The sequence below is a fragment of the Ceratotherium simum genome, chromosome 1 (genome assembly GCF_057802395.1).
Source record: "Ceratotherium simum simum isolate JZ-2026a chromosome 1, ASM5780239v1, whole genome shotgun sequence".
Lineage (NCBI taxonomy): Eukaryota > Metazoa > Chordata > Mammalia > Perissodactyla > Rhinocerotidae > Ceratotherium > Ceratotherium simum.
In genome coordinates this window covers 21,115,451-21,130,509 of record NC_141900.1, presented here as the reverse complement: position 1 = coordinate 21,130,509, position 15,059 = coordinate 21,115,451, and the positions used below count along the sequence as shown (strand labels likewise).

At 34.5% G+C, this 15,059-nt stretch overlaps 1 protein-coding gene across 2 annotated transcripts in view; it reads right to left on the bottom strand.

Annotated features, from left to right (window-relative positions):
- The window catches only part of ORC5 (origin recognition complex subunit 5), an 85,602-nt gene that overhangs the window by 61,689 nt on the left and 8,854 nt on the right, over window positions 1-15,059 (bottom strand). For both annotated transcript variants that reach the window (XM_087441319.1, XM_004439309.2), the window contains exons 4-6: window positions 9,878-9,952; window positions 6,588-6,699; window positions 1,217-1,347 (exon numbers count right to left, since the gene is read on the bottom strand). In XM_087441319.1, the coding sequence (XP_087297445.1) occupies window positions 1,217-1,347; window positions 6,588-6,699; window positions 9,878-9,952 (318 nt within the window). The remainder of the gene's footprint in view (window positions 1-1,216; window positions 1,348-6,587; window positions 6,700-9,877; window positions 9,953-15,059) is intronic.

Below are 15,059 nucleotides of genomic sequence, written 5' to 3'. Positions count from 1 at the left end.
TCTAATGTTTTAAATTTTTTAAGTAATCTTTTTTATAAATATTAAAAGTAACCCTTTATATAAAGATTACTAAGTCAAAGTCAGTGGCTAATGAAAGACCTATAATTAAAGCTTCTGACCAGGGGCCAGCCCCGTGGCTTAGCGGTTAAGTGCACATGCTCCACTACTGGCAGCCCGGGTTCGGATCCCCGGCGCACGCCAACGTACCGCTTGTCTGGCCATGCTGAGGTGGCGTCCCACATACAGCAACTAGAAGGATGTGCAACTATGACATACAACTATCTACTGGGGCCTTGGGGAGAAAAAAGGAAAAAAAGGAGGATGACTGGCAATAGATGTTAGCTCAGGGACGGTGTTCCTCAGCAAAAAGAGGAGGATTGGCATAGATGTTAGCTCAGGGCAGATCTTCCCCACCAAAAAAAAAAAAAGCTTCTGACCATAGTCTAGTTCATCTAGATTCTAGACCACTATCACTACATACATAAAACCTGAAAGAAATTTGTTACAAAAAATTAATAAAGAAATGTAAAATTGCTTAAGTTTTTACACTTCCTTTCCATTACCCTTCATTTTGATTTTAATGGAGTTCTACATTTTCTGTAACTAGAGAAAAGAGAAAGAAGGAAATAAAAAAAACTCCTTTGCAATGTACAGAAATGTCAAATCATCTTGTCTACCTGAAACTAATATAATGATGCTGTATGTCAATTCTATTTCAATTTAAAAAAAAAAAACCTCTTGAGGAAGGATGAAAAGACATAACTAAAGATGAATAAAAGTTTTCTGATCAAGTCAAAGTTTGTACTAACCCATAGACGTCTACCTTCTTATGGTATATTAGCTTCAAAAGGCCATATCCAAATTTCCAGAATAAATTTTCGGCATCTAGACTATCTCACACCACTTCTACATGAAAAAATATTAAAAGATGTACTTTTTTGTGTGTGTGTGAGGAAGATCGGCCCTGAGCTAACATTTGCCAATCCTCCTTTTTTTGCTGAGGAAGACTGGCCCTGGGCTAACATCCGTGCCCATCTTTCTCCACTTTATATGGGACGCCGCCACAGCATGGCTTGCCAAGGAATGCGTCAGTGCGCACCCGGGATCCGAACCCGCGAACCGTGGGCCGCTGCAGCAGAGCGCACACCCTTAACCGCTTGCGCCACCAGACCGGCCCCAAGATGTACTGTTTTTTAAAAGCAAAATGCTCACTCACCAGATGTCTGAGCTCTTTCAAATCTCGACAGACAGTGTAGAAAACTCCAAGCAGAATATTAATGTAGGCAGCATAGAAATCAGCCGAATAGTCTGGAGGATGATCGTGGGATAGGATCTTTTGAAGGTTCCCTGTTCACCGGGCACAAATGAACACAAACGATTATATGATTTATGATATATGATGTTGGTTATAATCTTCTAGCATTTTACAGCAAAGGTTTAAAACAATGAATACACAAGCACAGCAATTATTAAGGAACAATAAAACGGTTACAAGACTAGAATAGAAGAGTAATACAAATTTTGAAATTAAGGTAAAAGAATTAGGAATCTAATGCTCTAAAAAAAATTACTAAATGTTGGGGCTGGCCTGGTGGTGTAGTGGTTAAGTGCATGCACTCCACTTTGGCAGCCCGGAGACCACAGGTTCAGATCCCAGGCGCGCACCGACGCGCTGCTTGTCAAGCCATGTTGTGGTGGTGTCCCATATAAAGTAGAGGAAGATGGGCATGGATGTTAGCCCAGGGCCAATCTTCCTCAGCAAAAAAAAGAGGAGGATTGGCATCGGATGTTAGCTCAGGGCTGATTTTCCTCACACACACAAAAAAATTACTAAATGTTGCTTTAAGACAAATAATAAACAATGACATTAAAGAAAATCTCAAGAATCTTATTACAGGCAAAATCAATATCAGGGATGAAAAATAATATGGATTCTAGTTTATTTTTTCTGCCAGTTAAATCAACTAGAAAAAAACAAGTACTACATAAACTACCACCAAACTGGAAAATGCTCTTCATTTTTTATAAAATGAAAAGAATGCATGAATTTTTTAATGAAAATCATTTTTACTTTGTCATTCACCCTTTAAAAAATAGGTTTTCATCTTACAACTTTCATATCTTTACTCTATTTCTCTTCTATCTTAAACTCTTTATACAATACCAGTATAGAATCCTGAACTTATATTTTATCTTGTGAGAAATACTGTATTGTAGAAGCATAGCTGCTGCTTAAAATTAAAGAAAAACAACTACTTATTATTCAAAATTTCCCAGTTATAGTACATGAATCAATTAGTCATTCACTCCTTATGGCAATTCCCTCTGACTTCTTGGTGCAATGGTCTCTTTAGACTTCTCAATTAAGAGCTCTTTGAATATGACTAGTACTTCAAACCTAGTTCCACGGGTTCAAGACTTTTGTAATATTTACAAGTAATAACTCTTATAGGATGTTCTGATCATGTCAATTTCCTATTGTCTAAGGTTCCCATTAAGTGAGCATTTTTACCAAGGATACTATGCCACTTACCACCAGCCCTTGATTTTAGCCACTCTCATTCCTCACAATCAGATACAGGCGCAAGATCAAACAATATATATGAACTACCAATGGATACTCATAAAATTCATAAACAGAAATTTAGAAATGTCTATATTAAAGGGATCTGTTAAACAGGGTAGTTGACCAAAAAAAATTCAAAGCCTAGGCTCATGCTTAGAATATTATCCTGAAGGGAGTCCAGATGGGAGACTGTTACTAGATCTGCATTTTTATATCATAACCACTGAAAAAAACACACAAAGCCAAAACTTGACTTTGAAGTCTATGTATTTTTACATTCTAATATCAAATTTTAAATCTAACGTTACTAAGCTATTTAAAACTATGCGTGGGAAAATATTTGATACACTGAAAGTTTCTAAAAAGTGCCTTAAAACTTGGAGATAAAGATATTTATATATAAAAGCTAACAAATAATTGGATAGATGGAAGGAGGGAGGGAAAGGGGGAAGGGATGGATGTTCAGATAGACAAATATACTTAGGCAAAAAAGATGGTCTATAAATGAATGGATGAGGAAATCTGGAAAACAGTTAAGTCTCCAGCTCAGACTACACTTCTGAGCTCCTCCTGAACATCTCAATCTAGCGATCCCTTACAGGTGACCCTCAGTGGCTCATATGAAAGTTGATTAGATATTACCATTGGCCCATTTCAGTCCTGATAAAAGTCTTTTAAGAATTAGAACTCTCACTGTGTTGCTGTAAAAGTAAACCAGCTGCTTAGTTACAGACTACAGACAAAACCTCAGAGTACAACTCTATATTAGTGAAGCCAGGCCAGCTCTAATAGTCTAGGGCTAATCAGACCTATGAAAAATCTCATCTCTAACAAAAAGCTGAAGATAGTGCACTGACAGGTAATAAATACAGAGAAGGAGAAACCATTTGACTAGTCTCCTGGTTTCTTAAAATTTTTCTATCAAAGTATGGTCAAACACACAAAGAACAATCACTTCTAACTTTGAGAAGGACTTCTGCTTCCAGTCACGAGGGAGTAAGACGGTTCAGAAATACTCTCCTGTAATAAACAACTAAAACCTGGGCAAAATATACAAAACAACTATTTTCAGACAACAAACAATAGGCAGTAAAGGGCTGTAATACCTGAGAAAAGAGAAATAAATGAGGTGAGTCCTAACATCAGCCAGGCTTCCTAACTAGAGGTAACTTTAGAACTGTGGTACAAGGAGAGTTGCAAAAGGAGTCCATTAATCTCAATGATTTGAGGAGACAGACATCAGAGTAGAGGGAGCAGGGCAGCTAGAATTTGCAGGGTGGAGTACACAAGAGAAGGGAGCTATGCAGAAGAGCTCCAGAAATTTGCATAGGGGTTCCCCTTCAGTCTTACCTGAATATCAATCTATACATGCACAGAGTAAAGCTGTATACGCCAAGCAAGAAAACTTCTGGGGGAAAAATAATTATTGGAATGCTGTAAGTCAAACAATTCCCAGAGCTCACACAGGGCTGTGAATCATTCACGTGACCACCAGTCAGAATGGAGAAACTATGCTGAATACATGGGGCACTAAGCAGAGACCCCAGAAGGGGTATGGCTTAGAAGCAGAGCTAAAATTAGCTCTGGAATAAAGGCTAGTCTAGATCCTCTCTCCAAAGAAGCTTAAAAATAGCCTTAAAAGGCCATTTAATGCTTCAAGTAATTTAAATGCTTACCAGAAAAAAAGTCCAACATGCAACAACAAAAACCACAATATCTACCATTCAATCAAAAATTACTAAACACATGAAGAAGCATAATGAATACCCGTAATAGAGAAAAATTAATCAACAGAAACAAAGCCAAAATCAAAGAGGTAATGGAATTAGTACACAAGGACATTAAAACAACTATTATAAACATGCTCATATGCTCAAAGATATAAAGGAAAATAAAGCATAATGAGATGTGTAATGAAAAATTCCACTGGACAGTATTAACCACAGATTAGACACCTGTAGAAAAAAAGGTCAGTGAACTTAAAGACACAGAAACAAAAACTACGCCAAATAAAGCAAAGAAAAAAGATTTAAAATTTAATTAAATAAACAAACAGAGACTCAGTGCAACAATATCAAGTGGTCTAACATACATATGATGCTGTCCCAGAAAAAGGAGGATGGGGGGACAGATAAAATATTTGAAGAAATAACAGCTGAAACTTCCAAAATTGATGAAACTATATACTCATATATCCAAGAAGCTCAATAAATGTCAAGCAGGATAAATAATAAAAGATATTTTTTCTTGCCTATTTATTTCTTTTAAGCCTAAATAATAATGTATTATGGAATTTATAATAAATGTAGAAGTAAAATGTAAGAACAATAGCACAAAGGTTGTGAGGTGGGAAAGTATAAGTCACTAAGATTTTCAGGTTGTTTATTGACTGATGCAATAACTAAACCAAAAACCTGATCAAGTGCATTATAATCGAACTGAAAAAAAAAAAGCGTTACCAAAAGATGAGTAGTCTGCATGTGGCAGAGACCAGAAAACAAGAATTCTAAATTGGTCCCCTACTGATCACTGCTGAGAGGAGAGGGTGTTCTAAACCTCAGACACCACATTCCTAAAGATAACATATGTATCAAGTTTTGACTGGATGACATTAGCCGCTAAGATTATCCCTTTGCTCTGGTTCCACGCTTACTTAACTCTGACTATAATTTGGCTTATCAATTAATGTTTCCTTTTTGTGTGATTATGACGTTTTACTTAAAAAAAAAAAACAAAACTTGATATGCAAAAGGCCCTAAAATTTAATAATCAGATTAAACTTGGTTCCATTATTATATACTTTTCAAAAATCTATTAGACTCTTTAAAATGGGCAATATCACTTTATTGAATTATGTCTTCAAACTCTCCATCTATGCTGCTTTGTATCTTTACTTTTTAAACTTTTTAATCAAATTCTATAATTTGTTATACCATACTTTAATCCAACTTCAATAAGATGTAGAAAACAGGTATTTTAAAAATTTTTCTTAAATTCTAAATAATTTTTAAGTACTTAAGCCTAAAATGCATCATGAAAAAATTTAACTCAAACAGTGATGACACAGGTACAAAGGAATTTTTTTAATGAAATCTTTTGATTTATTCCTTTTCTTCCTACCTTTTTCTCTTCTCCTTATTTTGTGATTTTCATGGAAGAAAAGCTATTGAAAATAAGGGCTCCCTTCATCTATTTTGAGTTCCTTTTTTCTATCTCAGTTAATTAGCTAAGGCAGGAGGTGTTATTTGATTGCTGTTCTTGTGAAAACAGGCAAAAATGTGTTGATCTTAACAATGAATGTTTACAGCTGATTAGTTCAGAGGGATAGCATTGAGAGTGAGGTCAAGAAATACTATTCTTTTCATAGCCTGCTAACCACCTTATGCTTCACAGTTATAAACTTCGAATCAGAAGTTATCGTATTTGTATAGTAACAGTACAATATTAATCTACAAAGCTATTCAGTAACACAAAAAGCTAGTGTGTTCTTCCCAAGACAAAAATAATTGAAATTTAAGATTAAATACAAACAAAAGAAAAAAACAAAACACAAGCGCTAGCAGTTGGCATATCAGAGGTACAGTAATGAAAAATGAGATTTACAAAATCAAAAGATACACTGAACATAGTACTTAATCCAAGTACACGGTAAATAAAGATTTCCATACAATTTTAATGTGCTTTGTCAAACTAGTCTGATTCTTATTTGTAGGGATATTATATAACCAAACATATGCATCTTAATGTAGTGACTAAAAAATGTGAAAACACACAATTAGCACAAACAGGTGAGAAGTGCTCATTCAAAAAAGTTTCATAATTATAAGAGAAGAACCCTTCACAGTTCCAAAATAAAACCTCTGTAAGTGCAGATACATAAGCAACATTTGAGACTGGCAGCAAACCTGAACAAATTAAGACATCAAAGTATTCCCACATCTGAACACGCTAGCTTACTCTTTCAAACAACAAAAACTATTTTACTGAATATCATTTGTCAAAAAAATGTTTTACAATTTACCTATGCTGTAATCAGGGAAATACAAGACAAACGGTTCAAAGCACCCAGCGTTCGGACGAAACTTTTCCCAAACAATTTCACTGAGAAAGATAACAGTCACATTTCTGTCAGTCTGTAAAAGAAAGAGAAATAAAAGTAGCTTTGCATTTAAAAATCTTAAAGCAGTAATTCCCTTTGAATTTTTCTTTCAAATAAATCCAGCAAAGTTCCAACATATAACAAATTATTTGCATATTAATAAGCCATATTTAGAAAACCTAATCAAGGAGCTCATCCATTTGCAAATTTTCATACATAATTACTTGGAATTTCCATAAAACTTACAAGTTAATCGACATTTCAGTTACCCATGAATGCTAAGACAGTCACAGAAGGACTTATTTTATAGAAATTAAGAAACACATTTGCTTGAATAATTAAGACAAGACCTTTTTAAGGGAACTTTCAAAGAAAGCATAAGCTTTCAATAAATGAAGACAAGAAAGGCAAAACTTAACATCTCTCATCATTAAAATGTCTATTGCAACCCAGAGAAAAGTAAACATGAGTTGAAGAAAAACAGATATGCCATATTAATACAACCACCTAATGTTATTAGGAAAATTGAAGGTTTTTTTAAAGGTTATTTTCACACAAATTACTGAGTCAAGTGATGCTGAATATACATTAAAAACACAAAAAAATATGAGTATTAGTATCTAAAACACCAATGTTAATAAACAGACATCTTCTGAAGTATATTTAGAAATTATAATTAGTATATGAAAAAGAACAAGCTCAACGTGTATGTTATGTTTCTACAGAGTGGCCACAAGTGCCCTATGCACGATAGTTAGAACTGATCTGTAGACACTTCTGCATTCTCAACACAAATTTTAATTTCTCCCATATTCTTTTTGACATCTCCCAAGTTGACAAAGCAGACACGATAGCTGCCCTGTTCTATAATTATTCTTAGGGCCCAATCACATACATAAATTACTCTATACTTTGAAGGTGATTTTACTATTTATTGATTCCTAACTTATGTGTAATCTTATATTCCAATTTTCATTATTTAAAGATTTTATTTATTCAGTTTTTTCCCCCCAAAGCCCCAGTAGACAGTTGTATGTCATAGGTTCACATCCTTCTAGTTGCCGTACGCGGGACTCGGCCTCACGTTGGACGGAGAAGCGGTGCCTCGGGGCGCCCCCGGGATCCGAACCCGGGCCGCCAGCATCAGAGCGCGCGCACTCAACCGCCAAGCCACGGAGCCGGCCCCAATTTTCATTATTTAAAGAACATTCTTTTGGCTAACAGAGAAAGCTGAGTTCAATAAATTAATAATTCCACAAAAATCTAACATCTTTATGAAAGAGAGGAAAAGATTTTTACTTCCAAATGCTTTTTGTCTTATGAACTCAATTTTTAAGTATCCTTGAATTTATTTCTAGAGACAAAACAGTATGCTCTAAACACAACATTGATTACAAAGCACTGAGTTGTTTTTTGCTTTAAAATATGATTATCCAAAAGCATTTTATAAAGTCAGTTTAAAAAATATTGGCAGATTTAAAAAATAGAAGATATTTATCAGCGTGAAAGGATTTTAAGTTGGTAATGTTCTCAATCTGTTCATCCAAAAGTACTTTCAATATACAATGATATCTATCATAATTTAAACTTCATTTTACTCAGATAAATACTTAATATAAAAAAATGGGGAATGCTTTTACTATCTCTCTCTTAAATGGAATACGTTTTTAAAAATCAAGCATGTTTTCAGAAATGTCAAAACAACAATTCTCTTTCCTGGTAGAGTCAAGATTTCTGTGAATCTTTTAATTTTCTTCAGTTTCTATAATTAAAACTAAAAAAAAAAGTGAACGGCCTAACTACCATAAGGGACACATGATCACCATCACTGGGCATGAGGGGAAAAAATGAAGTAAGCTCTAGTGGAAGGGCAAAAGGGCAGCAAGAATGCATTCTGGATCCTGATACGGAGGCCGAGAGCAAAGCAATGGGAAATAGCAGATGAAGATAGGCAAAAAAACACAAACACAGCACAACAATAAAAAGAAATAGAGGGGGAGATATCTATTCAAAGAGAATGGGTCCCTGGTCTAAGTAGTAAAATGCCAGGAGTTAATCAAACTGGGAAGGCTAGACCACGTGAGGCAACTTCCAGGACAGGCCACCAAGAGCTACACTTATTCCCCCTCCTGTCCTCTCCACATCTCCCCCACAAGACTATTACTAAAAGTGAATTCTAGGAGTCAGCCTTAGGCACACAATGATTTCAGCGGCACCTGGAAAGCCTTTCTGAACTTCTAGCAGTTTCTCAAATTTGAGAAATATGTTTAACTTTTCAAAGGTGGAAATACTGGAAGCACTGTCTCCTCAAATAGTTACTTAATTTTTATTATAATGTTACTTAATACTTAAATAATACAGACTTAAAACTACATAGGTATAAACTATTTATGCTCAAAGCACTTATAAAATTATAAAACCAAAATAAATTTAAGTTAAATACAAAACTACAAAATCAATAAAATTTAAATTAACATTAACTGAATATAACGAACAATACTGTTTTGCTCAAACTAAATCTGTGCTCACTTCATGCATATGGTACTAATATGAAACAGCCACAGTTCTATTGGGTTTAGCACTCCTATACCAACTGGTGTAGGTGAACACTGAATTCTCTCACCAATTTTCTTTATTCAAACTATTGCAAAACCCTGTTTTTGCTATAATATTATCACTTGGCTTTCACCTGACACATATGCAAATTAAGTCCATCTTGGCTCTTCTTATTAGGCCATGACAATTAGAGCAGTATTAATACTATTTGGTGCCAACACAATTGTAAACTGAAATACAAAGCTGGTTCTGATACTGAGTGGTCATGAGATAGAACTCCAGATGATCCAGATTAGACACACTATTCATTTTTTGATTACTGAAATGAAAAGAAAATTTAAGAATCCTTGCAGAAAGTTTGAAGTCTAGCCCCCCCGCCATTTACTCTAACAAATACCTAAAACCTTTTAATAGAAAGCAGTATTGGTCACTTCACAATTAGAAATAAAAAGCTAAAATAATTGAAGAATAAATGTTACCAAGTCACAAACCACTTTAACTTTGAAAATGCTCAACTTCACTCATAATAGAGAAATGCAAATTAAAATTATATTAAGATATCAATTCTCATCTATCAGATTGGCAGAATGAAAAAATTTGACAACATAATCTATTCATTAGGGCATAGGGGAAAAAGACTCTCACACATTACTTACCAATTCTTGTAACCTAAGAAACCCAGGCAAAAGATTCGCTTCCATATCTCTTAGATACTCTGCTTTATCTAGAACCTTATAAAAAAAAACGCAGTGTCAAAATCAACCTACAAAGCCCTTTACAAAACATTTACGTAATATAATGCACAATTCAAGAACTGAACTTTCCATAAAAAGAAAAACTGTAATTTATGAATTAAGTTCTAAACGCTATTTACACTTGTGGAAGACATTTCAAATAGGTCAAATAAGTTAAAAAACAGACTACTTAAGGTTTTAACCCAAATTTCTAAATAGAGAATGAGTCATAGCTACACTAAAAAGGTTTATTTTACAGGTATACTATCAAAAAGATGATGATGTATGATGTTCTAAGGACATTTTTTTAGGTTGACAAGAAATACAACTGTGTGCATTTTTTATTCCATTTGATAAAAGATAATATCCATCATGAACCAAAAATTACAGCTCCTTCTGACCCGAGAGACAGAAGAAAATTCTTAATTTCATCATATAAAATTCTTTTTGCTTGAACTTTGCAAATGTATGCTAAATCCTGCTTAACTAGATAACAGATCATGTTAAGAAAGATTAAACTTTTGTTCAGTGTTATAATGCTATTGGGATTTTTTTTAAAAGGTACTTATCTTTTAGAGATATATAATGTATATCCATACACTATATAGAGAGATATAGTATATATAAAGATTTATGAATGACATAGATTTGATACACATATATGGTAGATATAGTATATAGAGATATATATACTTATGGATGACATGATATGATGCAGGGAACAATGAATGGGGTACAGATGACACAAGTAGGCCATATGTTAATAACTACTGAAGCTGGGTGATGGGTTCATTGGGATACATTACACGATTCATTTTATATATTTAAAACTTCCATAATAAAAAACGTTAAAAATTTCTTAAAAACCTGTTTCAAGAGGTCATCCATCAGTCCTTAAAAACATCAAGGTCTTAAAAGCACTATTTAAAACACGTAGTCTAACTTTTGTTTTTACCTTCATGTTATGGAAATTTAAAAATATATACAAAAGTAGGCAGATTAGTAACATGAACTCCCATAGATATTTCACCCAACTCCAACAAATGTCCACATACGGCCAATCTTGTTTCTTCCGTCCATCTCCCAACTTTTCCCCTCCACCACCTTGCTGGATTATTTTAAAGCAAATCCTAGACATACCATTCTAGCCATAAACACATCAGTATGAAACCATAAGAAATGAAGACTTAAAAAAAAAAAAAATCACAGTATCATCATCATGTCTAAAAAATTTAACAATATTCCTTAGTATCATCTAATAATGAGTAATCAAATTTCCCTACTTGTTCCATAAATGTCCTCTTAGAGTTAGCTTATTTGATTCAGGATCCAAAAAGGTCCATACATTGTATCTCATTATATTTGGTTTATTTGTCTTCTAAGTTTGTTTTAAATTATAACAGTTCCACTGACTCTTTTTTTCCCTTGTTATCTATTTTTCAGAGAAATCAGGTCATCTGTCATGTAGAATTTTCCATATTCTGGATTGGCTGACTGCATCTCTGTAGTGTCATTTAACAGGTTCCTATATCCCCTATATTTACCGTAAAATAGTCAATACATCCAGAGGGTTGATCACATTCAGGTTTGAGCGTGGGGCAAGAATATTTCACAAGTAGCGCTGTATATTTCTTATTGAATTACATCAGCTGGCAAACGATACCTGGTTGTCTCTCTTTTTTGTGATGTTAAGACTGACTGACAGGTTCAGGTGTTGTCAGCCTGATCCATCCACTATAAAGTTCCCCAGCAGTCTTTCACTTAATGCTTTCAGTATCAACTGATAATCATTGCCTATATTCATTATTTCATTGGGAATAGCAAAACTACAATATTCTATGATTGTTTCTGCATTTACTGGATGACATTTTCTAGAAAGAAGTTTCCCTCATCCACTATTTAGCTACCCAGAAATAAAGTTCACACAGGACAAGAAGAATAAATGCTTGATTCTTTCCCTCTATGTACCAATTTTCAGAATAACGAGTTTGTGTCTGTATTAGCTTTCTGTGGTTGCTGCAACACAATACTACAAACTTGGTGACTTAAAACAGACTAAAAATTTATTCTCTTTCAGTTCTAGAAGCCCAAAGTCTGAAATCAGTTTCACTGGGCCAAAATCAAAGTGTTGGCAGGGCCACATTTCCTCCAGCAGCTCTAGAGTAGAATCATTCCTTGCCTCTCCCAGCTTCTGGTGATTGCCCAGCATTCTCGGGCTCGTGGCTGCAAGATTCGAATCTTCAAGACCAGCATCTTCAAGTTTCTCACTTCCTCTGCTTGCCTCTGCTTCCATTATCTGGCCATCTTCTCTTTGTATGTGGTGTAGTCAAATCTCCTTTCCTATACAGACATTGGTGATTGCACTTCGGGCCTACCAAAATAATCCAGGTAAATCCCCCCATCTCAAGATCCTTAACTTAATCACATCTGCAAAGACCCTTTTTCCAAATGAGGTGACATTTACAAGTTTCAGAGATTAGGACCTGATATCTTCGGGGGCCATTATTTAGCCTACTGCAGTGCCCTAGTAAATTAAATTCCCGTGGTAACCAATAAGCTGAGGTTTTGTGTCTTTATATATTTGCTTAGTATCATTATGAATTCACAGATTTTATCACATCTAATGTGCTTCCATCCACTGAATTCATTATTCTTTTTGATGGTCAAATTGTTCCATCTTTGGCCAGCTGAAGCCTCTTCAAATTGCCTTGGGTCTTTTTTGCCCCCAGCTTTCCTGAGATATAACTGACATATAACATTGTTTAAGTTTAAGGTGTATGTGTTGATGTGACACACTTATATACTGCAAATTGATTACTGCCATAGCGTTAGCTAACACTTCTATCACCTCACATAATTATCATTTCTTTTTTGTGGTGAGAACACTGAGGGTGTACTCTACTCTCTTAGCAACTTTCAAGTATATAATACAGTATTATTAACTATAATCACCACGGTTACATTAGATTCCCCAGAACTTATTCATCTTATAACTGTAAGTTTGTATTCTTTGACCAACATCTATTTCCCTTACCCCGCACCCCCTGGTAACCACCATTTTACTCTCTGTTTCTACAAGCTTGGCTTTTTTAGATTCCACATATAAGTGAGATCATACAGTATTTTGTTTTTCTCTATCTAAATTTTTAAGCCATTTCAGGTTAATTTTTGTGAATGGTATAAGGGTCTAATTTCATTCTTCTGCACGTGGCTGTCCGGTTTTCCCAACACCACTTATTGAAGAGACTATCCTTTCCCCAGTGAGTACCCTTGGCCACCTTGTCAAATATTAGTTGACCATATATGCAAGTTTATTTCTGGGCTCTCAATTCTGTTCCATTGATCTATGTGTCTATTTTTATGCCAGTACTATACTGTTTTGATAACTATAGCTTTATAGTAGAGTTTGAAATCAGGAAGTGTGATATGTCCAGCTCTGTTCTTTCCCAGAACTGCTTTGGCTATTCAGGGTCTTTTGTGGTTCCATACAAATTTTAGGATTGTTTTTCCTATTTCTGTGAAAAATGCCATTGGAATTTTGATAGGGATTGCCCTGAACCTACAGATGGCTTTGGGTAGTTAAGGACATTTTAATCATATTAATTCTTTCAATCCATGAGATTCTTTGTCTTTTTTAAATGACCCTAGCAGTAGTTGGTAGCTTCCTAGCTTTCTATTATGGCAAGATGGTGACTAAAATCACTTTCTCCAAAGAAAGCTGTTTTTTTAAAAAACACATTTTATTAATAAATCTTATTATAAATTATAATCATTTAAATTAGGAATAAAATTAAAATGCAGGGAATATAATATTATTTCCCTGAATAGCAAACTGCTTTGTATATGTTTTATTAACTAATAGCTTGAAACAATGTACGAGAGTAATCAACTTATTTCATTCCTAATTATTTTAGAAAAAATAAAGCTAAAATTATTCACTACCAGAAAGATATAAATTGGTTACTCTACTATACATTCTCATTATGCAATTTTCCCATCAGTCTCCACTTAAATAACTCTCTAATCCAGGAAACAGATTAATTCAAATAAATTGCTCCACTTTTATGCCCATTTTAATGAAAACACAAAGCTGAAGCAGTAAATTAATAGTTCATTCTTCCAATCTGATAGTTAACCCACTGTAATTAATGATTTTATGGTATTCTAATAAATGATGCTTCTTCAAAAGCAATTATCAGATAACTAATATTCAGAGAAAAATTTTAATTCAGATCCAAATATTTTCTTAATAATTTACATGAAGGTGTTGTCATAGACTCTTTATTTGTAAGCTAGTTTACCGACTAGAAAACGTTCTCAGTCATCTTTCTGTATTATTTCCTAAATATTGAGGCTTAACAATTCATATATTAGACAGCTGAACAGTCTACAGATTTACTCTAAAAAACGTTCTACACCAAACATCTGCAAACTTTTCCACTCAACATTTAGTCAACTAACAAATACTTCTGAATGTCTCCTTAGATCTATTGGGCCTGAAAAATGAGTAGGGCACCACTTACTCCTCATGGCTGTTTCTAGAATATTGATTCTCCCCTCTTCCTAAAATACTCAGCTTTGAAATTCTACTTATTGGAGTCATCCACATATTCTGGGGTCATGTCTCCTCATTCTTTAAATGTTACAGTTTCTGACTATCACTTCTCTAAAACAACTATTTTTTTGGATATTTCAAATGCACATAAATGACTCCCTTCCGATATAGTGAACTCTCAGTTCATTAAATTCCTCTCCACCAATGATCTTATCTCCTACTCTACCTCAGTGAAAGACCAACTTATTTCCTAGATCACTGGTTTTTGAAATGTGGTCTGTGGCCCCCTGGCAGTGGCTGGTTGGGGGAGAAGGGGGTGGCATCCCTGATACCCTTGCAGGAGGTGGCAAGGTCAAAACTATTTTCATAACAATACTAAAATATGATTTGCCTTTTTCATCGTGTTGACATTTGCACTGATGATGCAAAAGCAATGGTGGGTTAAACCAGAGCTGCCTTAGCATAAATGAAGGTAATGGAGTCAAACTGTACTAGCAGTCACTGTATTCTTCACTACGCACTTGCATTCCCCAAAAAAATTAGAGTTCT